General features: G+C 41.7%; 1 protein-coding gene across 1 annotated transcript in view; it reads right to left on the bottom strand.

Annotated features, from left to right (window-relative positions):
- The window catches only part of mrasa (muscle RAS oncogene homolog a), a 34190-nt gene extending 11262 nt beyond the window's left edge, over positions 1-22928 (bottom strand). The window contains exons 1-3 of the mRNA XM_083638655.1: positions 22796-22928; positions 2995-3252; positions 1364-1517 (exon numbers count right to left, since the gene is read on the bottom strand). Coding sequence (XP_083494781.1) covers positions 1364-1517; positions 2995-3187 — 347 coding nt within the window. The 5' untranslated portion in view covers positions 3188-3252; positions 22796-22928. The remainder of the gene's footprint in view (positions 1-1363; positions 1518-2994; positions 3253-22795) is intronic.
- Positions 22929-26518: the final 3590 nt, after the last annotated feature.

Below are 26518 nucleotides of genomic sequence, written 5' to 3'. Positions count from 1 at the left end.
ATTTTTATTGCACCGTTGGTAACGTTTCGAGCAGACTGCTCACTGTTCCAGCCTCTCTCCAGCTCTGCACCTGCCGGATTCGACCTGGATGTGCGTGTTTTTAACTTTTCTCAAACGAGGTTTGACCAGGTGAGCCAGACTAGTTTGAGCAGGTAAAACAGCCAGCGTTTTGAACAGGAAGTCATTTCTATGACGAAGAAATGGAGGCGAGTTTTAGATTTGGAAGTATTCCTACATAGGTTATTGTTGTACCACACAAGCAGTTGTGTGCATGTGCACAGTTCTGAGTCACAGATGTAACAAAGCAGTAAGCACACACACACACACACACACACACACACACACACACACACACACACACACACACACACACACACACACACACCTTGAAACGCATGTTTAATCAGGCATTGTTGAAACAGAAAATGCCATTAGATATTGAAGTGGATAATTCACATCCTTGCTCCATTCATTTCTTCGTTTTCTTTTTGACACCGGCTTTTCATGTGCTTTTAAAGACTTTTTATTTTATTTTAGTTCACATACCTGGGTAGTCAATGCACCTATTTAATAATGTATGCAAAAAAAAAATCACAAAAATCAAATTTCTTTAGTTTTTCAAAGAAGTTCCTTTTTCAGGATTTCATTCATAACTCTAATATACAGTATGCTGACGTCATTCAGTAGGGGTGTCACGATACACTTAGTTCATGATACGATACGATACACGATATTGGGTTCACGATAACGATACGATATTTTTTTGCGATCGATTTGTAAGTTGAGGGGGTATCCTCCACGCTAATTTGACTAATTTCACCATTTTCATCCTCCGTGTCTGTAACGTCCCTTGTCTGTTCAAACAAAGCAATCAAAAGTAGAGCGAGCATGCAATCAGATGCAGATCAGTGCCCCCATGTTCAGCTTCTTTTTCTCGCGATATGAGATTTCATCTCAACGATACATATTGTCACGTTTTGATATCGCGATATATTGTGGGACGATATATTGTGACATCCCAGTACTATCACATTTCTACCCCATTTCAACCAATCATCTCACGACATGGCAGCTATCAATCAATCTTCATAATGAAGGAGAAAATGAGATGGCATGATAGGTTATAGTTGTGTAACTTTAAAGGCTCTGGCGGACCACCAGGCGGAGCCCCCGTGGACCACAGTTTGGGAAGCACTGCTCTACGTCAACCATTTCTGCAGTCGGCAAAACTCAACCTGATCTGACGCAGGATGGTAATGCATGATGCGTGTGTGCGTGATCTGACGCAGGATGGTAATGCATGATGCGTGTGTGCGTGATCTGACGCAGGATGGTAACGCATGATGCGTGCGTGCGCGTGTACCTGTCTTTGACCCGTAGTATGAGTTGATGGAATCGGTCGACGTGTTCGAAGCTGGCCTTGTCCGTGACAGAGAAGACAATGAGGAAGCCGTCTCCTGTCCTCATGTACTGCTCCCTCATGGCACTGAACTCCTCCTGCCCTGCTGTGTCCAGCACTGCAGAGAAGAAGAGGCATTCCATTAGCCAATTCCTTCATCTAACGCACACACACACACACACACACACACACACACACACACACACACACCTGCTAATAGTAGGCTGTGAAAATGAGGTCCCCTTTGAGGTCCCCCGCTCATAGGAACGGTAACGTTATGGAACGTGTTATCACGTTGTCAATTTACGTTAACGTTAACATGAATTGAAACTCACTCACATTGAATTCTTTGTAAGTTTACAGACAACTGTGTTCTGCTTTCGGGTCAGACTTGAAAAATCCAATATACTGCAATACTAGCGAGCTGGCATTTCATCCACGTCTTCTCCCTCTGCACTGCACTGTGTTGTTGTTTCACGTGTGGTGCAGTGAAACCAAACCTGCTGTTTGCGTCATTAGCACTGCCCATTGTCAAGGGACATGATTGGCTGTTGGGGTGGGTGCACACTCAGAGTTTGTTTGTTAAATAATTGGCTGTTTGCGTGTCACTCGTAGCACACTCAAGGGACATGATAGGCTGTTTATGAGCTTTATGAGTTTATTGATGACGTGTCTATTGCCGATATATATTGATATAATTTTATCGCCTAGCCCTATTTGAGACCATGAAAAGTTTCTCCAGAATGCAACAAAAACAGTACTCTCACAGAGATTACATTCATACAAGTGATTATCTGTTTTACTTAGGCCATCACTATTTCAGTGAAGGCTTCTAATAGCTTTACCAGGCTATATTTTACTTGGATATTAAAGAGATTCTCAAAGAACTAATGCTGTAAATTGCACAAGGAACCCTCTAACCTGGTGCTTTATTTAAATGATTGTTTACAGATGTTTATGAGATCTCTAGGAACAAAACCATGCAAGTCTAACAGGCTTCAAACTTCAAGCATCCATGGGAAAAGGCATTATATTAAAAGATCGATGTTGGGATTTATGAATCTATATCAGTTCCTTCAATATCCAGGATACTGAAAGAAAAAGGAATATGAAAGAGAAACCAGAAGATTTCAGAAAATTGACACAGAGAAATGGGATCATTCTTAGCTATTGTCTGTAGAGAAAACACATTAAAAATGATGGTAATTAAAGGGTTTAAAAGCCTACGCAAAGGGTTTTAAATTGTGCAACGTGTAGGTAGAGAAAAAGAATATATAGACTAACTGTATGTGTTAAAAGATGGTGGCACGTGATGAACCTGAAGTACAAGCGTGAACAGAGCTGTTGTTGACAACCGCATTATGAGAGACAGATAAATGGATACAGTGTAACTTCTACTTTCTCGCCCCGCCCCGCCCACTCATTCACCATTACAATACAATATGACCCTTGTCTGTCTGTCTGTCTGTCTGTCTGTCTGTCTGAATGAATGAGTTTCATTGAGAAGGTAATCTTCTGTAGTGGGATCAGAGACAAACACTACACACACACACACACACACACACACACACACACACACACACTTCTCTACTTACCATCCAGTATGGCCCACTGTCCATCTATCTCCGTGTGCTTAAGATATGAGTCCTCTATGGTGGGGTCGTAGTCCGGCACAAAGATCTTCTGGAAGAACTGGATGGTGAGCGCGCTCTTCCCCACGCCGCCGTCCCCCACCACCACCAGCTTGTACGTCGGCAGGTTGTCGCTTGGCACCGCACTGGTCGCCATGGCTACCGCAACGGTAGCCAAAGGTGGTGAAGTTGGCTAATAGGTGGCTACTGAGACACACCTGGCTGAAATAAGAGGACAGAGAAAGAGAGTGAGTAGGGGGAGATGAAAGAGAGTAGGAGAGAATGAAAGATAAACAGAAAGAGATAGAGAACAGGAGTGGGTTTGACAGTGGAGGAGACGGAGACAGAGAGAGAGAGAGAGAGAGAGTGGGGTTGGTTGACAGTGGAGGAGAGAGAGAGAGAGCAGGAGTGGGGTTGACAGTGGAGGAGAGAGAGAGCAACAGAGAACAAGGGAGAGAGGTGTTAAGGTTGTTTTTGCGGTTGCTTTTTCATCACCATGGAGACCACAGACCACAGCAAGAGTTGTGGATCAAAGCAGACAGAGAGAAAGATGGAAAGAGAGAAAGGAAAAAGAGGAAGAGACAGAGAGGCCAAGAGGGAGAGCTCACTGCCCTCCAAGCCCTCCGACAAAACACAGTGATCTGAAAGCTGTGAAACACACTTCTATTTGTGGGTTAAGCTTTCAGATGAGTCATGGTATGAAACCTGACTTTATTTAGATTCTTATTTCGAGAGAACAGAGCAAGTTGTCTAGTAGTTTACACACACACACACACACACACACACACACACACACACACATACACACACACACACACACACACACACACACACACACACACACACACACACACACACACACACACACATATATATATATATATATATATATATAGGCTATATATATATAGGCTATACGATTCAAAATACAATGCTACAGCATGCGCTGGGACGCGTCATCAGTGATGTTAACTGGGGACCCAGCCGAGGCCGATTAAGACCCCGACCCGCGTCCCGGAAGCAGCCGCCCACGGATCAGCCTTCCTACTCTGTCTGCAGCGTTGCCCGCGGAAGGGTTGATCATGCCCAATCCGCTGCAATAGAGCTAGTGCTACACCGCAGCATTGAAAGACATATATATATATATATATATATATATATATATATATATATATATATATATATATATATATATATACGCTGTTTCTGATATTTTGCTAAAATACTAGTGCTAATCTGTTTGCAAGCTATCGGGCGAGCTTCTTCTTCTGCTGCTTCTAATAGCTTTGCTGCAGACTAGATGCCTTGAGACACATTGCTGCCTCTCACTGGTTGGAAATATTACTGTTTCTGCTTGCTTGGTAACTAACACTAATGCAATCCTGGGGGAACTGTTTTTGTTGGCGGAGGCGAGTAATAGACAGAAATCATCAGTTGTCGCAAATTACTTGAGAAAAATGCTATTATTACTTGATGAATAGCTTTGTTTATGCTGTACAACTGTTGTATAAAAGCAATATCACACTCGAAGTTGTGCTGTTGTTGTCTAATATCATCACGGCTGTGATTATCTTCATATTATACATACATATATATATATATTTAAGCAATATCACACGAGAGGGAGTGCTGTTGTTGGCTAATATCGGCACTGCTGTGATTCGGTCACAATCACAGCAGTGCCGATATTAGACAACAACAGCACGACCTCGAGTGTGATATTGCTTTTATACAACAGTTCTATTAAACAAAGCTGATTAAAAAAATGACAAAAAGCTGAGAAAATATATGATTTCTCTATTTATTCTTCCGCCAACAAAAATAGTTCCCTAAGCTTTCTGCTTTGCCGAAAATGTAGCCTTAATCAGCCTAATTAACTGCAGGCTGTCTACTTTACTACTGTCTACTCTACAGCTGTGAAGCATTTTGTTGATTAGGGCAGCTGTGAAGCGGAGTGATCTACACACAGTGAAGCGCCAGTGCATTATCATGAATTATACAACAGGTAGTTCCGGCCGAGCAATTTGATTGGACAAGAGGGATCTTACGAATGCCTATATTTCACGATAATGCACTGGCGCTTCACTGTGTGTAGGGTAGGCTATATCACTCCGCTTCACAGCTGCTCTAATCAACAAAACAAACACCAGCCACGTTACATTGAACGTCATTCAAAGCGTAACCGAGAGCGCAAAGATGGATTTTTTTCCTAACATAACTTTTGACTTAAACTATGAATGCTCGTCAGAAGAGGACGAGGGGGAGCAACATTCTTCTGCGGAAACCTCCAGGGGCCGGTTGCACCAACTGGTCTTAACTATGCCTGGTCGTAACTCCTACGTCGGTCTTATAAGACCATGGACTTACGCCTGTTGCACCAACACGGCTTGGTCAGTATGCTGGTCGTAGCAATGCGCGTCCATGTGAATTGCCAGGGAATGCCCCCTGATTGGTTGATGTTGCAAAAAATGTGCCTCGCGACCTGCTTGGAGCACTGTGCCACTACGCTCTCTCAGCCACTACTGTAAAACACCCTCCCTCCTCTCACCCTCCCTCGCTCCGGGGGAAAAATGGCGGCTATTGAGCCAGACAGACAGTCTGAATGAAATTGAATGTAACGTTCCCAATTCTATGTATTACATTCTAAAAAACTAACGGCAACATTTTGGAAGGCTAAGCCACACAACTAGTTTGTTGTAATCTAACAGCATGCTTCAAAAGACGGAGAACTGGCTGTGTTACGACGATCAGGGTAAGGACTCAAAACGGTCTCCGCTGATAAGACACGGAGATCTCTGTTACAGGCAGGCGCTACGCCTCCTTCTGACCAGGCGGGCTGATTAGGCTACATTTTCTGCAAAGGGAAGGCTGGGGGGACTATTTTTGTTGGCGGAGGAATAAATACAGAAATCATCTATTTTCTCAGCTTTTTGTCATTTTTTTTTAATCAGCTTTGTTTAATAGAACTGTTGTATAAAAGCAATATCACACTCGAGGTCGTGCATTGTTGGCTAATATTGGCACTGCTGTGATTATCTACGGCACTCGGCCTGCGGCCTCGTGCCTGCGACCGAATCACAGCAGTGCCAATATTAGCCAACAATGCACTCCCTCTCGTGTGATATTGCTTAATTATAAAACGGCTCTCTCAAATCAAGCAATCTGATTGGTTCACAGCCATTGTATAATTCCAGTAACCGAGTTCAATAACCCATGGCCATGGGTTATTGGTTGCCATGGCAACTCTCTTACTAAAAGGCAGCGCTGCCTCGAGCTCCCGGTTGGGCTTTCCAGAAAGCTCTCAGCTTCTCAGCAAGCGCCAGGATTGGCCAATGTCAACTTCAGTCTCCAGAACGATCCAATCAAATCACCCGCACGTCTATCTTCTTGCTAGAGGTCCCGCCTTACAGTAGTGTCAAAACAAAAAGCTACTCGCTTGCAGCCAGACGCATGATGGCGCAACTCTCTTAGGCTTTGGTTACCTCAAAAACAAAATGGCGGAGACAGCTTTCAGATCCTTGTGAATCGATCTTCGCTTATAACTTTACTAATACTTTGCAGAAAATGATGTTTTGTACAAGAATAGACGCGGGCTAATGTCTTAACCCCTCTCTCGCGCGCCCTCACTCTTAACCCCGCATTTCTAAATAAGACGTAATGTTACTTGGTGTCGGCATACGGCTCTGGTGTCGGACTTTGCAAAAAGCTCTCAGCAAGCGCCAGGATTGGCCAATGTCGACTTCAGTCTCCAGAACGATCCAATCAAATCACCCGCACGTCTATCTTCTTGCTAGAGGTCCCGCCTTACAGTAGTGTTTCAACTGACTCTCAGAATACCATGCCAGTCGGACTTATAGTATTAGTATTATTATATTATTATACTTGGAAACCGTTTTATAAAAGCAATATAGCACTCGAGCAGCGTGTGTTGTGGAATATATCCCGCTGATAAGCTGTTATCCCACTCGGCCTGGGGCCTCGTGGGATAACAGCTTATCAGCGGGATATATTCACCACAACACACTTGCTCTCGTGATATATTGCTTAAATATATATATATATATATATATACATACATACACCGGTGTATATATATATATTATACATATATAAAATCATCATTCATTCATTCATACTTGTTTCTGATTGGCCGGCAGCCGGCAGGTGTGCATTAAAACTAGGGCTGCACAATGAATTGTATTTTCATCGTCATCGCAATATGAACATGCGCAATAAACACATCGCAAAGACTGCCTGAAACTAGGGATGTCAACGGTTAACCGTTAATCGATTAACCGTCGCTAACGTCGTTGTTCGGTTATTGCTGTCGGTCTATCAGTTAATATTAAAAAAAAAAAAAAAAAAAAAAAAAAAACTTTTTTTTTTTTTTTTTTTTTACACGTTTTTTGAGTTTCCTTGCAGATTTTGCACAGTGTTTTGCATCAAGCAAACTATTTTGTTCAAATTTTGTTCAATTGTTGGCAGCAAATCGAAATAGGCTATATTTTGTTTAAGTTTTTATGCTGCAAAAGACAGTAGGCCTAATGTGAAAAAATCAAAAGAAATAACAGATTGTTGTTGTTGTAATGTTTACATAAACAGGAAATAAAGCTCTCAAAAATATATTTCCTTGTCATCCATATAAGAGCCAGAATGATTTTGGAATGATTACCTGATCAAAATGTGGCAATAAACTTATAAATTTCAGCAAAGCCAACAAAAAATAAAGGCATAATTCTAACACAAAAAGCATTAACATTTCAGCATCTAAATAGACACGCCTTGTTTGGGCATGAGCTCATTGAGTAAATAGACATTTTTTTTTTTTTTTTTTTTTTTTTTTTAATATAAAAAAATTATGAATTAACCGATAGGTTAATCGATTATTAGCGTCGGTTAATCGAAAGTGAAATTAACCGAAAATTGACATCCCTACCTGAAACGCAATGAATAACAAAAGTGGTTTTATTTACATGCGTTATGCATTCCCACTCAGCACCTGATCATTTTGTCTTGTGTTGTAAATCTAGCGTACACCTTTCCCTTGCACAGTGCGCTCCGCCCCTCTGCCAAAGCCCAAACACGCTGTGTGTAGTTTCAGCTAGAGTCAGTGTGTATTTCATTTCTTTATTCAGTGGGCATAGTCTATGTTTGGGGTCTATGATAGCATTATTAAAGCAGAAAGACATGTATAGCTAATATCCATACTTTAATATTTGTTTATTTATCGCAAGTCGTATTGTCATCGCTATATTGAACAATGTTATCGCACATCGCAGATTTTCCTCATATCGTGCAGGCCTAATTAAAACCATATAATGCACACGTAGTCCAGCTAAAGTCTAATCACATGTTGTAAATTAATCCGCTCCACAGCCTGCACAGCTGTTTAATCAAACAGCACAGTAAACGTTTGTACTAATCGCTACCTCAGCTTCTATGAGCTGAGTGGACTAGACTCCCTGGGCCTGCACCATACCGGCTCGTATCCAAGGTTCATCCTAATTAGTGGAACAGCAAACAATGTTTCAATTGCATGAGAAGCTGATGGGATTCTAATACCTGGAATGCTTGTTCCAGTTATTAATCGGTTTCCCGAGTGTTGCTAGGAGTTATGGCTTGTGAAAAACTTCAGATTTTGATTGCTAAACTTCCACCAAAAATTCACAAATGCGTTTATTTTATATTGTTGGCAAATGACCATAAGCGGGATAATCAACTCCTAGGTGTGCATTATACAATTTGAATGCACCTGCGGCGTCGGGTGGTTATTTGCCTCCACGTCGTGCATTAAAATCATTTAGAACACGGCTCTCTCGAATACTCGATTCTGATTGGTCAATCAACAATATTCACCGGTCATTATTTCTCGACAACCGACCGCTGCTCTGCCACACCTGGATTAATCAGTTGGTAAGAGCATTTTGTCCGCAGACGCTACTAATTAGGCCAACCAGTTGCAGCTGTGGTGTCTTGTGTGCCAATTACGAATGAAACCGCTTTGTGTTGAAAACGCTATTAAAAAATCTATTTGAATAATTATTTTTGTCAGATTATTGAATGATTTAGTTGTAGGCCGTGTTCTAAGCGGGATAATGTATACTGAGCCGGTGATTACTGGAAATAATGACCTTCAGGTGAATATTAAGCCCTCCGCTGCGCGTCGGGCTAAATCATTCACCTGTCGGTCATTATTTCCACAGTAATCACCGGCTCAGTATACATTATCCCTTACATAACGCACACCTAGTCATGGGTTAGGGATTATCCCTTATATATATATATATATATATATATATAGATAGATAGATAGATATATATGGACTACTGTACTTTGATATAATGTTTCAGACATATACTACTGTACTTTGATATAATGCTTCAGACACATGGACTACTGTAGTTTGATATAATGCTTCAGACACATGGACTACTGTACTTTGATATAATGCTTCAGACACATGGACTACCGTACTTTGATATAATGCTTCAGACACATGGACTACTGTACTTTGATATAATGCTTCAGACACATGGACTACTGTACTTTGATATAATGCTTCAGACACATGGACTACTGTACTTTGATATAATGCTTCAGACACATGGACTACTGTACTTTGATATAATGCTTCAGACACATGGACTACCGTACTTTGATATAATGCTTCAGACACATGGACTACTGTACTTTGATATAATGCTTCAGACACATGGACTATTGTACTTTGATATAATGCTTCAGACACATGGACTACTGTACTTTGATATAATGCTTCAGACACATGGACTACACTGTACTTTGATATAATGCTTCAGACACATGGACTACACTGTACTTTGATATAATGCTTCAGACACATGGACTACTGTACTTTGATATAATGCTTCAGACACATGGACTACTGTACTTTGATATAATGCTTCAGACACATGGACTATTGTACTTTGATATAATGCTTCAGACACATGGACTACTGTACTTTGATATAATGCTTCAGACACATGGACTACACTGTACTTTGATATAATGCTTCAGACACATGGACTACTGTACTTTGATATAATGCTTCAGACACATGGACTACTGTACTTTGATATAATGCTTCAGACACATGGACTACTGTACTTTGATATAATGCTTCAGACACATGGACTACTGTACTTTGATATAATGCTTCAGACACATGGACTATTGTACTTTGATATAATGCTTCAGACACATGGACTACTGTACTTTGATATAATGCTTCAGACACATGGACTATTGTACTTTGATATAATGCTTCAGACACATGGACTACTGTACTTTGATATAATGCTTCAGATACATGGACTACACTGTACTTTGATATAATGCTTCAGACACATGGACTACACTGTACTTTGATATAATGCTTCAGACACATGGACTACTGTACTTTGATATAATGCTTCAGACACATGGACTATTGTACTTTGATATAATGCTTCAGACACATGGACTACTGTACTTTGATATAATGCTTCAGACACATGGACTACACTGTACTTTGATATAATGCTTCAGACACATGGACTACTGTACTTTGATATAATGCTTCAGACACATGGACTACTGTACTTTGATATAATGCTTCAGACACATGGACTACTGTACTTTGATATAATGCTTCAGACACATGGACTACTGTACTTTGATATAATGCTTCAGACACATGGACTATTGTACTTTGATATAATGCTTCAGACACATGGACTATTGTACTTTGATATAATGCTTCAGACACATGGACTACCGTACTTTGATATAATGCTTCAGACACATGGACTACTGTACTTTGATATAATGCTTCAGACACATGGACTACTGTACTTTGATATAATGCTTCAGACACATGGACTACTGTACTTTGATATAATGCTTCAGACACATGGACTATTGTACTTTGATATAATGCTTCAGACACATGGACTACTGTACTTTGATATAATGCTTCAGACACATGGACTACCGTACTTTGATATAATGCTTCAGACACATGGACTACTGTACTTTGATATAATGCTTCAGACACATGGACTATTGTACTTTGATATAATGCTTCAGACACATGGACTACTGTACTTTGATATAATGCTTCAGACACATGGACTACACTGTACTTTGATATAATGCTTCAGACACATGGACTACACTGTACTTTGATATAATGCTTCAGACACATGGACTACTGTACTTTGATATAATGCTTCAGACACATGGACTACACTGTACTTTGATATAATGCTTCAGACACATGGACTACTGTACTTTGATATAATGCTTCAGACACATGGACTACTGTACTTTGATATAATGCTTCAGACACATGGACTACTGTACTTTGATATAATGCTTCAGACACATGGACTATTGTACTTTGATATAATGCTTCAGACACATGGACTACTGTACTTTGATATAATGCTTCAGACACATGGACTACACTGTACTTTGATATAATGCTTCAGACACATGGACTACACTGTACTTTGATATAATGCTTCAGACACATGGACTACACTGTACTTTGATATAATGCTTCAGACACATGGACTACACTGTACTTTGATATAATGCTTCAGACACATGGACTACACTGTACTTTGATATAATGCTTCAGACACATGGACTACACTGTACTTTGATATAATGCTTCAGACACATGGACTACACTGTACTTTGATATAATGCTTCAGACACATGGACTACTGTACTTTGATATAATGCTTCAGACACATGGACTACTGTACTTTGATATAATGCTTCAGACACATGGACTACTGTACTTTGATATAATGCTTCAGACACATGGACTACTGTACTTTGATATAATGCTTCAGACACATGGACTACTGTACTTTGATATAATGCTTCAGACACATGGACTATTGTACTTTGATATAATGCTTCAGACACATGGACTACTGTACTTTGATATAATGCTTCAGACACATGGACTACACTGTACTTTGATATAATGCTTCAGACACATGGACTACACTGTACTTTGATATAATGCTTCAGACACATGGACTACACTGTACTTTGATATAATGCTTCAGACACATGGACTACACTGTACTTTGATATAATGCTTCAGACACATGGACTACACTGTACTTTGATATAATGCTTCAGACACATGGACTACTGTACTTTGATATAATGCTTCAGACACATGGACTACTGTACTTTGATATAATGCTTCAGACACATGGACTACTGTACTTTGATATAATGCTTCAGACACATGGACTACTGTACTTTGATATAATGCTTCAGACACATGGACTACTGTACTTTGATATAATGCTTCAGACACATGGACTACTGTACTTTGTAATTATGGTGTTTTGAAAACAAAAATAAAAAGGCTCTTTATTGCTACAGAGGTTAGAAGAAAAGAAAGAGTGGCTTTTTCCACCCGACAGAAGAGGAGACTCCCCACGGCACGGGGACAAAAACAGCCTTTCAGCCTTTTCATTTCTGTTTAGACGTTTGATAATAGTTCAAATGCATCTATATATGTACATTGTACACCTGAGGGAAAAGTAGCTTGTACCTTACTCATGTTTTTCCATCTGTGTCTGCCCATTTGGAGTCTTGAGTAATGATATGTATCAGTCACTTGTGTTCTGACCAAGAGGCTTTCATATGTATCTCAGCAAGCCTTCTTGTTTCTCTTTCATTCCATCTCACACTGCTGTGGCAAAAGCCTGTCGCTCACACCACAGCTGGCCACAGAGGGAGAGAGAGACTGAGAGAGACTGAGAGAGATGGTGTGTGTGTGTGTGTGTGTGTGTGTGTGTGTGTGTGTGTGTGTGTGTGTGTGTGTGTGTGTGTGTGTGTGTGTGTGTGTAGTGTGTGTAGTGGTGGTGGTGGTGGTGTGGGGTGCAGAGAGGGCGCAGAGGGAGCAACAGAAGAGAGAGTGCGAAAGCGAGGCAGAGAAAAGACGAGGGCAAATGAGGACAAAGTTGACATGAAAACAATATGGAGGCAATTCAGACATGATGGGAGAGTGAACTGGAGTGGAATGTGTGAAAATATCACATTTGAATAACAGGGCAAAGCCACTCAAAGCTCACCATACATTGTGAAACAGATCATCGCCATAGGGCACTTTGTGGATGATGAGGGGGGACAGACAGAATCTCTTTTGTTAGCAGAAAACAGCAAATCGAAAGAACATTTAAGCTCCCCAGCATCCCCGTAATGCTAACAAATGTAACATTAAACTACGCTATTGTACTCTCTTTTACCACTGAAGCCTCAGATTTACAGGCTTTTCAAGTGCAGCAACAGACAGAGGCGGACAAAAAGACGCACTTACACACTACCACCACCACCACCACCACCACCACCAGCGCAACCACCACTCCCCCCATTCCTCCTTCATCCACCAGGAAACAGCTGTCAGCTGGCTACAGTCCATCTCTTCCTGCCCAGCACAATGCAGGGAAGGAAGACGCTGCCTTCCTCTTCACAGCCAGCCAGCCAGTCAGAAAGTCTGCAACAGTCAGTCAGTCAGTCAGTCAGAAAGTCTGCAACAGTCAGTCAGTAAGTCTGCTACATTTAGTCAGTCAGGCAGGCAGGCAGAAAGTCTGCAACAGTCAGTCAGTCAGTAAGTCTGCTACAGTTAGACAGGGCCTAAAAAATGTTTTTGTTCGGTTCCGGTTTCTGACCGACGCTGTCAATTTATGTGCGACCCAAATTTATTTTATGAGCTTGTTGATTTGACGGTGGCGCTAAGGGGCAGGGTTTGCCACTGCGCGAAGGTGCTTTTCGCTACAGATACATTACTTTAGGGACCGTTCGTTATTTAGAAGCGGGGGTCACTGGAGGGATTTGGTGTGCTCTGAAATAAAAAGCTGTGCCCCTTCCCTGATCAAAATATATTTTTCCTTGACCCTCGCCAAGTGATTTGAAAAATATGATTGACCCTCCCCAAACAATATTGTGGCAAGCTTGCGTGGAAGAATGCAGACTGACACAGAGATCTTACTTTTAACCACTCCTGCGCCTCATACACCGCGTGACAGCAGGGGGTGCTATTTATTCCACATCGGAATCATTCAACATTTGCAGAAACTCCGGCCAGAGGTGATCGAACACACTAACAGTCTCAGTCGTGGTGGCTACATTGATAGTAAAACTAAACATTATCCTGGCCACACTAACATTGACATTACCACATAATGCAATCAAAACATGAGCACAACATCACTAAACCACGTTTTTAACTGTAACAGTAACAAGCTTCCCACAAGAACATGAACTGTCACCAATCAGAGCGACCGCCTCCTCCGGTCGCTACATAATGCTATTTTCGCTTGTGAAACAATCTTCACTCTGTGTATATCAATATTTGTGTTTAAATAGCGGTCAATGACTGATGGAAAAAAAAAAAAAAAAAAGAATCTCGAAATCAAAACACAACCCTATGTGAAACATATACATGTATGTCATCCTGGTGGTATAAATATCCTTTGCAGACTTAACGTAATTTAGGAGATGAGTGACAGCCGTAACTCAGGAGATGAGTGACATTTTATCACCAGAAAAGCGCCACTGATTCACCAGATACTGTACACGCCTACTGTCTGGATAGGCCAAGCACAAAGATCGACAGATAGGACCGCCAAAGAGAAACAATGCACCGGGACATACTGTACCAAACAGTTTGGACAGGAGGGGTGTAAATGAAGCAACTCAGTAGTTGTTGAAGTCCGAAAAGCAAACATTACAACAACAACAAAAAGTTTATATATTTTTATCGAATCAAAATTGTATACCCCTCCCCTGGACTCAAATTAAAGAGAGTGTACCCTCCCTCAGACTAAATTTAAAACAAGATGACCCTCCCCTATTTTCCTCCAGTGGACCCTTCCCTAAATAACAAACGGTCCCTTAAAACGAAAATGGCAGGGAGCATGACGGAGCATGTGCTTTCTGTCGCTTCTCTGCTCATGCAGCACTAGCGTGCCAACCAAAATTGTGAGATTGGGGTTCAAATCATTTGAAAACGTGCTTCAGGAAGTTAAACAGTGCCCTTGTATATTTGTATCAGCAGCCGGCAAAGTGGACAGAGCTGACAAATGGACGGATATCGCCAGCGATGTGGTGTCGACCCCCACTCAGCAGCTTGGTTCGCTCGTCAGTGGCGTCATGGCTTTATTTCAATTCAGGTATTTAGCACTGAAGTGCACGGCAGAGCTAGAACCTGTGCCCTCGACGGCTCAAAGTACCGCGACTCCGTCCGCCTTCGAGATACTGTTTCGTGCACAGCAACTTACTCATTTGTGGTAGAGTACATGTAGGCTATGTTATGAAAAAAGTATCCATCGCTGCTGTAATTTTAAGGAAAATAAAAAAATATATATATTTCCTATCTATCCCTTGCTGCCACTGGAAAAAATATAAAATAAAAAAATAAAGAATTCCCTACCGACCCATCACCTCAACTGACAACCAACAGGAACCAAACTTTTTTTTTTTTTAGGCCCAGTCAGGCAGGCAGGCAGAAAGTCTGCAACAGTCAGGTAGGCAGGCAGAAAGTCTGTAACAGTCAGGCAGGCATGCAGGCAGGTAGTTAAAGTCACTAAGGAGCCAAAGTCAGCCAAAGTCACTAAGGGATTGCGCCATTGGAACACTTATTGGGGTAACGTTACAAACAGCGTCTCAAACAAATTCTCAGTTCTCTGAAGAAGGACAAAAAGAGAAGTGCTTAAGAAGCACTATGAAAGCAGTTGTGGTTTTCACACCAGCCATCATGGGCAGGTCAAAACCTAGTAGGGAGGAGCATAAGTATTTCCGTCAGACAGTCTACCTAGAATGAGTAGGTCTCTTCGAACTGCAACAGTAAAGTAACCAGTTCAAATTAAACCATTTCCAAAGAGTGGAACCAGGCATGGTAGATGAAATGCTGGTGTAACTGTCAGTCAGTAAACGTGGCTCCGTCACTACCAAGAGAAAGGAAAGCCGGTTTCCAACAGAGGGCCAATCAAGACAAAAAGCACTTCCAATCTTAGTCATATTTTCTCTTGACCATGGCTCTATGAACTCTGTCTGCAGAACAGTGGATAGCTGCTGCCCTGGGAAAGGATGTGGGGTCTTCCCTCTTCACATGGGAACAAAGTAGCGACAGGGCTCACATAACAGGAACATGATGCACACCCCAGCCTGTACTGTACTGCCTATATCAACATTCATATCACATGATGCACACCCAGCCTGTACTGTTACTGCCTATATCAACATTCATATCACATGATGCACAGCCCAGCCTGTACTGTACTGCCTATATCAACATTCATATCACATGATGCACACCCCAGCCTGTACTGTACTGCCTATATCAACATTCATATCACATGATGCACAGCCCAGCCTGTACTGTACTGCCTATATCAACATTCATATCACATGATGCACAGCCCAGCCTGTACTGTACTGCCTATATCAACATTCATATCACATGATGCACACCCCAGCCTGTACTGTACTGCCTATATCAACATTCATATCACATGATGCACAGCCCAGCCTGTACTGTACTGCCTATATCAACATTCATATCACATGATGCACACCCCAGCCTGTACTGTACTGCCTATATCAACATTCATATCACATGATGCACACCCCAGCCTGTACTGTACTGCCTATATCAACATTCATATCACATGATGCACACCCCAGCCTGTACTGTACTGCCTATATCAACATTCATATCACATGATGCACACCCCAGCCTGTACTGTACTGCCTATATCAACATTCATATCACATGATGCACACCCCAGCCTGTACTGTACTGCTTATATCAACATTCATATCACATGATGCACACCCCAGCCTGTACTGTACTGTCTATATCAACATTCATATCACATGATGCACAGCCCAGCATGTACTGTACTGTACTGTACTGCCTATATCAACATTCATATCACATGATGCACAGCCTGTACTGTACTGCCTATATCAACATTCATATCACATGATGCACACCCAGCCTGTACTGTACTGATTATATCAACATTCATATCACATGATGCACACCCCAGCCTGTACTGTACTGTACTGTACTGCCTATATCAACATTCATATCACATGATGCACACACCAGCCTGTACTGTTACTCCCTATATCAACATTCATATCACATGATGCACAGCCCAGCCTGTACTGTACTGTCTATATCAACATTCATATCACATGATGCACAGCATGTACTGTACTGTACTGTACTGCCTATATCAACATTCATATCACATGATGCACACCCCAGCCTGTACTGTACTGCCTATATCAACATTCATATCACATGATGCACACACCAGCCTGTACTGTACTGCCTATATCAACATTCATATCACATGATGCACAGCCCAGCCTGTACTGTACTGCCTATATCAACATTCATATCACATGATGCACAGCCCAGCCTGTACTGTACTGCCTATATCAACATTCATATCACATGATGCACAGCCCAGCCTGTACTGTACTGCCTATATCAACATTCATATCACATGATGCACAGCCCAGCCTGTACTGTACTGCCTATATCAACATTCATATCACATGATGCACACCCCAGCCTGTACTGTACTGCCTATATCAACATTCATATCACATGATGCACAGCCCAGCCTGTACTGTACTGCCTATATCAACATTCATATCACATGATGCACAGCCCAGCCTGTACTGTACTGCCTATATCAACATTCATATCACATGATGCACAGCCTGTACTGTACTGTACTGCCTATATCAACATTCATATCACATGATGCACACCCCAGCCTGTACTGTACTGCCTATATCAACATTCATATCACATGATGCACACACCAGCCTGTACTGTTACTCCCTATATCAACATTCATATCACATGATGCACAGCCCAGCCTGTACTGTACTGCCTATATCAACATTCATATCACATGATGCACACCCCAGCCTGTACTGTACTGCCTATATCAACATTCATATCACATGATGCACACCCCAGCCTGTACTGTACTGTCTATATCAACATTCATATCACATGATGCACAGCCTGTACTGTACTGTACTGCCTATATCAACATTCATATCACATGATGCACACCCCAGCCTGTACTGTACTGCCTATATCAACATTCATATCACATGATGCACACCCCAGCCTGTACTGTACTGCCTATATCAACATTCATATCACATGATGCACAGCCCAGCCTGTACTGTACTGCCTATATCAACATTCATATCACATGATGCACACCCCAGCCTGTACTGTACTGCCTATATCAACATTCATATCACATGATGCACACACCAGCCTGTACTGCCTATATCAACATTCATATCACATGATGCACACACCAGCCTGTACTGCCTATATCAACATTCATATCACATGATGCACAGCCCAGCCTGTACTCACTGTAATGCCTATATCAACATTCATATGACATTATGCACACCCCAGCATGTACTGTACTGTACTGTACTGCCTATATCAACATTCATATCACATGATGCACAGCCCAGCCTGTACTGTACTGCCTATATCAACATTCATATCACATGATGCACACCCCAGCCTGTACTGTACTGTCTATATCAACATTAATATCACATGATGCACACACCAGCCTGTACTGTACTGCCTATATCAACATTCATATCACATGATGCACAGCCCAGCCTGTACTCACTGTACTGCCTATATCAACATTCATATCACATGATGCACAGCCCAGCCTGTACTGTACTGTACTGTACTGCCTATATCAACATTCATATCACATGATGCACACCCCAGCCTGCACTGTACTGCTCTCAGTACACATTTGAAGCTTATGTTGCTAAACGTTTGGTATATTGTATGTATCAGTATCTAGCCTAGAACTGAACTCATAAATGTAAGTGAAATGTTACAATATCAGGTCATGACATAAAAATACAGAATTAATTATGAAGCCCTGCTTTCTTTGATTCATACAAAGTACAAATTCACTGTGCATTGCAATGCTTTTTCAAACTGTCTGTTCTAACGGGGTAGCAGGGTGGCTGCATATTGCAGTATAGGGACATTGACCTGTCACCAGACGAGCCATGTTCAAGCCCCCTTGTGGGCAAGACAATCCCTACCAGCTGCAGGGGTGCTGCTCTGTAGCTGAGTCTGACCATGAGAACATCCTAGGCCCTATTTCCCCTAGGATCAATAAAGCATTGCTAATGTGACTCAAATAGACACAGTGATAAGCACATAAGTCGAAGAAAGAATCGATCATTTTTGTTCATTTTCAAAAGCGAGGGACCAAGTCCACGGCCCTCCACCGTGTTTCCTCTACACTGCCACACTGCTATCTTCAGCATGGCGTGCCATTTGGTTGAGTGCACAAAGTGCAAATTGCAGTAACGACTGTGTATAACAGATCACAGGATGGGTCATCCCCAATTCACAGCAATGGCAAGAAACTCAAAGACTAGCAATTAGCCAAAATGTGCCAAATTTTTTAGTGTATTTTTCTTAATAGTGCATGGCTTTGAGAATTTCTGTGAATGAGTCTGTCTTCCACACAATGCAAATGTCTCACTGATCTGCTGTGACTTACTGAGAGCGTTTTCTACGTTCACCTTTCTATTCATTTATTCTAATCCATTTCCATTCATATTGACTGTTTGGACATTCCAGCCAGGCCACAAGAATGTCATAAGTGAAACCCAACGAGGCATCAATGAAATTAATTGAATGATCAAATGGTTGTCTAATGCTCGGCAGACTTAGATTCCAAAGCAGCACACTTTTCTTTGTCTTTCTTTCTTTTCTTTCTTTCTTGCGCGGGGGGGGGGGGGGGGGGGGGGGGGCGTTGTATTAGCCTGGTAAACCAGCCGGTCACGTGAACTCACATTTCATTTCATTCTACCAGTCCGTCTGGCCTCAAGCTTTCACCCAGTGTTTGCAGTGGGCGGAAGTTGGGCGGGTGTACTTGCCTTGACAGACAACTTCTTCAGCCAATCAGCATTGGATCCAGTCAAATGCAAATCCACTCGGGAGAACGGCAAAAACATATTTTCCGCAGAGAAACTCCGCTGTTGCATATTACTTGTTGAATTGTTGTTATTGAGTCTATTTCTGCAATAATTGCACTTTATGGCTGTTTAAACTCAACAAACATTAACGTTACTCCTCGAGGCGGACAAGCACGGAGGCAGCCATTATTGTTTTCCCAGCGGCGTTCCTGATTGGCTGGCGGTTACGATGTCAACTACGAGGCGGATCGCTGATTTGCTCGTACGCTTTTCAGTTTCTGCAAAAGCCCTCCCAGGGCTTGAGGCCAGACGGTCTGGAAGAACGAATTGAAATGTGAGTTCACGTGACCGGCTGGTTTACCAGGCTAGGGGGGTACATTACAGTACAGTCATCATACAATAACTCTTAAATACAGAAAGTCTGATGTAAAACCTGTTACCATTTTGTCACCCAAATACTCGAGTTGGGTTACTATCCAAAATGAGATCAAAAATACTATAATTTTGTATGAATTTTGTACAAGCATGGTCTAATTTGCCAAAAGGTAGATATCGCATCTCGGACAAAATTTACAAAAATAGTAACTACATGCAGTATTACTCAATAGGTAAAGCATGAAACTAACTTTATTAGATGGTGCATCCTTACAGTATTATAGCCTACATTTGCAATGAATTTGGCATACTGTCAACCATGGCTTCAGCCTGAAAATTGGGTAGCTGGCCTAACCTGACTCCCAATGGAACAAGCAGTTTCTCAATTGAATCCACTGGCAAAAACAAAAAGGTTTGCTAACCCACGCCCTTACCAATTAAATCTCATCCATACTTCAATGTGAATAATAGACTAAAAGGAACACCATTGACGATGGTGATGAACTAACAGTAGAAAATAAAGCAAATTTAGAATTATAATGAGATGCAATGATTAACTGATTAGTTGTCAACTATTAAATTAATTACCAACAACTATTTTGATAACTGATTCATTGGTTTGAGTAATAAAACACAGATAAAAATAAAAATGGTCTGATTCCAGCTTCTTGGTTTCTTTACTCCTCTATGAGAGTAAAATTTATATCTTTAGGTTGTGCACAAGCCAATTGAGCACATCCATGATGGGCTTTGAGAAACACTGATGGACATTTTTCACCATTTTCTGACATTTTATAGACCACGAAACAACTAATTGATTAATCAAGAAAATAATCCGACAGATTGATCAACGTGAAAATAACGATTAGTTGCAGCCCTAAATTATAACACCATACATAAGCAGTTACATTATTTTACTATCAAATCAGAGTTCTTCATATAAGGCTCTACAAATGCATGTGCCATTTCTTGCAGGTGTTACTATTCAAATAAGCAGCAATGAATCACAAACATACAACACTAACTTCAGAGTTATGAACTCAACATGTAGGCCTACCAGTCATCCAAAGGGGAATTTCCCCTCAAAGGGCATATTTAGACTTAGAAGGCTTCAAACAGCAAACTGTGAAACATCAACTAGCCTATCCAACAGCATGCTCTGCTCTGCATCTGATTCTGCAAAGGTCACAACACCATTATCGTGAAAAAAGGAAAAAGAATGATCCGCACACCAAAACGAGCTCCCGTTAGGTTTTTTTATTTGCAAACAGCGTGACACCATTATCATTATCCTCAAGAAGACAGAGCAGCAACATCATCATCCTCAGTACAGTAGGGTTTGACATTTCCACGAAGCCATGATGAAAGGCTGAGGGATCTGTCCCCTAATAGCCACATTATCTGGTGATTTCACTTTGCTATTAATAGTGGTGAATATGCCTGTGTGCCACTCTGTGTGTGTGTGTGTGTGTGCGTGCGTGTGCGTGTGCGTGTGCGTGTGTGTGTGTGTGTGTGTGTGTGTTTCTGCAGACTGACTGGTGCTTCTGAATGATCTCATCCTATGATGTAATACACAAAGAATCCCTAACATTATATTCTGTCCACAGATGATGATTATTACCGTATTATTATTATTATTATTATTATTATTATTATTATTATTATTATTATTATTATTATTATTAGGCCTTGTTGTTGTTCTTGTTGTTGTTGTTCTTGGAACTAGTTGTTACATCATTTCTGGTTTATAGCACTGATTTACAGTCAATGGTTTATAGCCGGACACAATCGTGTGTGCTATAGCAAATTCAAATGTAATGTATTAAGGCTAAACGCATAATAGAATATCGATTCGTGGTCAAATAGGTTACAAATGCCTTACCGTTGTTTTATCAATCCAAGTTGGTTCATTATTGATCGTGACAGGCGAGAAAGACCATGACAGACGAGGAAATACGTCTGTTTTATTCCAACATAACACAGAAACCCGTCTTTGACACAGCGAGGCAAGGCCTGTCCTCTACTGTGAGCGACTATGGAAACCGACAGAACCGCCCCTGAATAACGGATTTCGGTTGCTTCATCTTTCTCCTAAGTTTGCAGCAATAAGCAATTTCCGCAAATGGGATATAGTCGTCCATATTCTTGCATGAGACTAGCATCTCCCCCTGACGGTGCTGTCATGAGGTGATTTTTAGCTAGGCTACATACAACAAGTTGTTTATAAGAGTAGTGTACCGTTAGGATTTTAACCAAGGTGTTTCCTGCACTGCCCATGGAATAGCAGCATGTATTCACGACCGTATTCTCTCTCTCAGCAGAAATGCAACTTACCGAAATGAGCTTGGTTGTCGCGGACACAAAGAAATGTCCTCACACCGACATACTCCTCATCTCTGTCTGTTTCTGGTGCTTCAAACCACCGTCCTACCGCCGCCCTTTCGCCACAGACGCGACTGCGCTCCACACATCCGCGAAACAATACGTTGTGTAGCAAATCTTTATATTGCAACAGCTGATACTATAAATAGAATAGCCCCAAAGGGGTGGACTCTCTTTTTGTTAAGAAATTGTGCCGTCAAATTTAATGTTCAATTGAATTTGCTATCAAGGTTTAGGAAAGAATTACATATAAAGTGATCGGGTAGTTTCAAAATCCAGGCTCTTGTTTAAAATCATAGAATCACATGAAGCAACTGAAGAGTTTCCCCTTTTGGGGAAATGGACTATTCCGTTATGTCGCGGCAGGAGTTGGTTAAAGGGATAGTCCTGTCAAATTAGCCCCTTTCTCTCTGGAGAGAGATTTTTTTTAAGCAGTCTTTCATGAATAAATAGGCTCATTCCAAATAAGCAATGATGCTTTTCTCTACTTTTAAGATTCTCTAATATTTTTCTACACTGCCATACTGAATGCTTCTCTTCTGCATGAGAAGAAGACAGTTTAAAAAGGCCTTAAATATCAAGTTAATTCATTCACATTAATTTGGGCCAGTTGTGCTCCAAAATATTGTCTATTAGTTTTGCCCTGAACAAAATTAAAACAAAAGATTCTGCTCCCTCTGTTAGTTTAAGATAGAGGTCAAAGGGACAGATAAGGATCTGATCAATCAAGACTAGAGCAATGAGGGAGGGGGGGGCTGTGTGTGTGTGTGTGTGTGTGTGTGTGTGTGTGTGTGTGTGTGTGTGTGTGTGTGTGTGTGTGTGTGTGTGTGTGTGTGTGTGTGTGTGTAGGTGTGTGTGTGTGTGTGTGTGCGTGCGTGTTGGGGGGGGGGGTATTCTAAAGGTTTGTGCACGCATTCGAAAATGATTGGGATATAGACAGAGAAAGGGATATTTGGTATAAGGCAGATGCTGTAAAATATAATTTTGCCAAACTGTATTTTACATGAACTGTCTAAGTTTGCATACAGTTCAAATCAAACAGATGATGATGATGATGATGATGTGATGATGATGATGATGATGATGTGATGGTGATGATGATTGATCAAAACCTGACGTTTATATGATTAATTGGTAGGTCAATAATTTGAATGCAGATAATTGGAATTGAGTGTAGTGAAACAGTGGATCTCTGTGTGCGCGCGTGGGAGAGAGAGAGATGTCAAATATTTGATTGAAGGAGAGAGAGAGCTTGATATGAGCAAGCATTAGATGCTGTTACCTCTTACAACTCACATTACAGTGACTAATGGATATGAAATGAAATGGGCATCTCTCTCTCTCTCCATTTCCAGGAAGATCTATTGACAATCATTCAGTATTTACAAACATGCATATGTGCACGCACGCACACGTGCACACACACACACACACACACACACACACACACACACACACACACACACACACACACACACACACACACACACACACACACAGGAATCCTTTCCACACATTATGCTAAAACAGCATATCCCTTGATTCTCTTTGCCACTGTCAAACTGGAAATGGCAAAGAACCAAACAAACAAACAAAAGACAACAGACAGAAAAATATTTGAGATCCAGTGCTGCCAATCACTATGATTGAGAAGACGTTATAGTGTTCGATCATCTGTGTTTCCAATCCTATAATAAAATTGCCTATAATAGGCGGGTGGTGTCTGTCTGTCTGTCTGTCTGTCTGTCTGTCTGTCTGTCTGTCTGTCTGTCTGTCTGTCTGTCTGTCTGTCTGTTAGTCATGATTTGTGTCACATTTTGTGCCACGAAAGTCTGGCTCTTATGTAGTTTTACATCTGGCTCTTGTGTGGTTTTATGTCTGACTCTTACGTGGTTTTACGCCTGGCTGTTACCGTTTTATTTAGAAGAGAGAAATTGGCTCCCAACTGCTATTGAGTTGCTTGTTCTTCAGTCATAAGGAATCCAAGCATCTTCCTCAATGTTTCTCAAAGACTGGTCATGGATATGATGAGCAGGCCCCACCAGGCCCTCAACATCTCGAAGGCAGAACAAACTGTCATAATGAAAGGTGAGCTGCCTCAAAACAAGGTGCAATTTGTTGAATAATCCTCTACTAATATTAGAAATACATTTTTGGGTTGCAACAAACTTTATCTTTGAAAAAGTGGCTCAAAAGTAGGCCTATAAACATTCCAGGATTTGCTGTCATGAGATAAAACTTCCGATACTGTACAGTAAATGGTCTCTCACACAAATAAATACAAGCACACATGCATACTTTGTCTCATATTTCAATGAAAATAGTACCACACAAAAGACATCCAGTAGCACTTCAGCACATACAGAACGGCTATAGACAACCACACATGCACAGAAACAAGCAATGTACTGTATGAATCCTGTATAAATACACACAAAAACCACAAAGAAAGAAATTGCTCATACTTGTTGCTTAGCTACTGTCATGATGCCGTTTTGTCTGCTGTGTGTTGCTTGGCTGACCTCTTTTCTCCCCTCTACACTCTCAAACCTCTAATCTAGGGCTGATGGGTGTGGTGGAGCTGGAGGTGTCTCGTCTATCTGTGGGCTACATAACCAGGGCTGAAAGCTGAATCCACTGTCAGATCGTTACACTGCTTGTGGGTGACACTTGCTCTCACTTTTGTATTGCATTATTCGAAGAACTAATTCATAGTCAAGTCTCTATTAAGTCAAATTCTGCCATGCACCTAACTTCAAGACTCTGTTGCTCTGTGTGCTCAGCCTGACAGCTGCCTCTACCCCTCCTCTCATAGACTCATCAAGCCACTGCCATCTGGCTGTGCCCTGCCGCGCCTCCAGCAAGCCAGCCGAACCTCGCCTCGAACCTGGTTCCTCTACTCTGTGCACCCAGCCACTGCTGGGCAGGGCCCTACTGGCCTCCTCTACAGCCAAGCCTCAACTTCAGCCCTGCTCTCAGTCTGTTGCAAATTCTGACCACAGTGTCCCTGTATCTTCTATTTGAACTCTCAGTAAAAAAAAATCTTGAACTGTGCTTTGACTCTGTGTCTGTCCGGGTCATTCATGACACCTACAAGCCTACAAGATGCTTTGACTCTGTGTCTGTCCAGGTCATTCATGACACCTACAAGATGCTTTGACTCTGTGTCTGTCCAGGTCATTAATGACACCTACAAGATGCTTTGACTCTGTGTCTGTCCGGGTCATTAATGACACCTAATAGATAGAAGGAAAGCTGCTGGGCCCGACAATGTCAGCCCAGCTACTCTGTACCACTGTGCAGAGCAACTCGCCCCCCCATTCACCAGACTATTCAACTCCATGCTACACCACTGTACTGTTCCGGACTGTGCCAAGGTTTCTATCATCATCCCAGTACCCAAATCCAATAAAATCACCTGCCTCAACGACTACCGCCCCATCACACTCACCTCTGTTGTCATAAAATCATTCGAACGCATCACCCTCTCCCACCTGAAACAACTCACCTCCCCCCTGCTGGACACTCATCAATTTGCATACCGCCCCAACAGATCAGTTGAAGATGCTGTCAACCTGGCCCTGCATAGTTCACTACAACACCTGGACTCACCCAACACCTACATCCGCACCCTTTTCATAGATTTCAGTTCCGCTTTTAACACAATAGACCCGG

Source organism: Poromitra crassiceps (genome assembly GCF_964638095.1).
Source record: "Poromitra crassiceps genome assembly, chromosome: 6".
Classification (NCBI taxonomy): domain Eukaryota; kingdom Metazoa; phylum Chordata; class Actinopteri; order Beryciformes; family Melamphaidae; genus Poromitra; species Poromitra crassiceps.
Note: the sequence above shows the minus strand (reverse complement) of the source record. Positions and strands in the feature narration are given on the sequence as shown.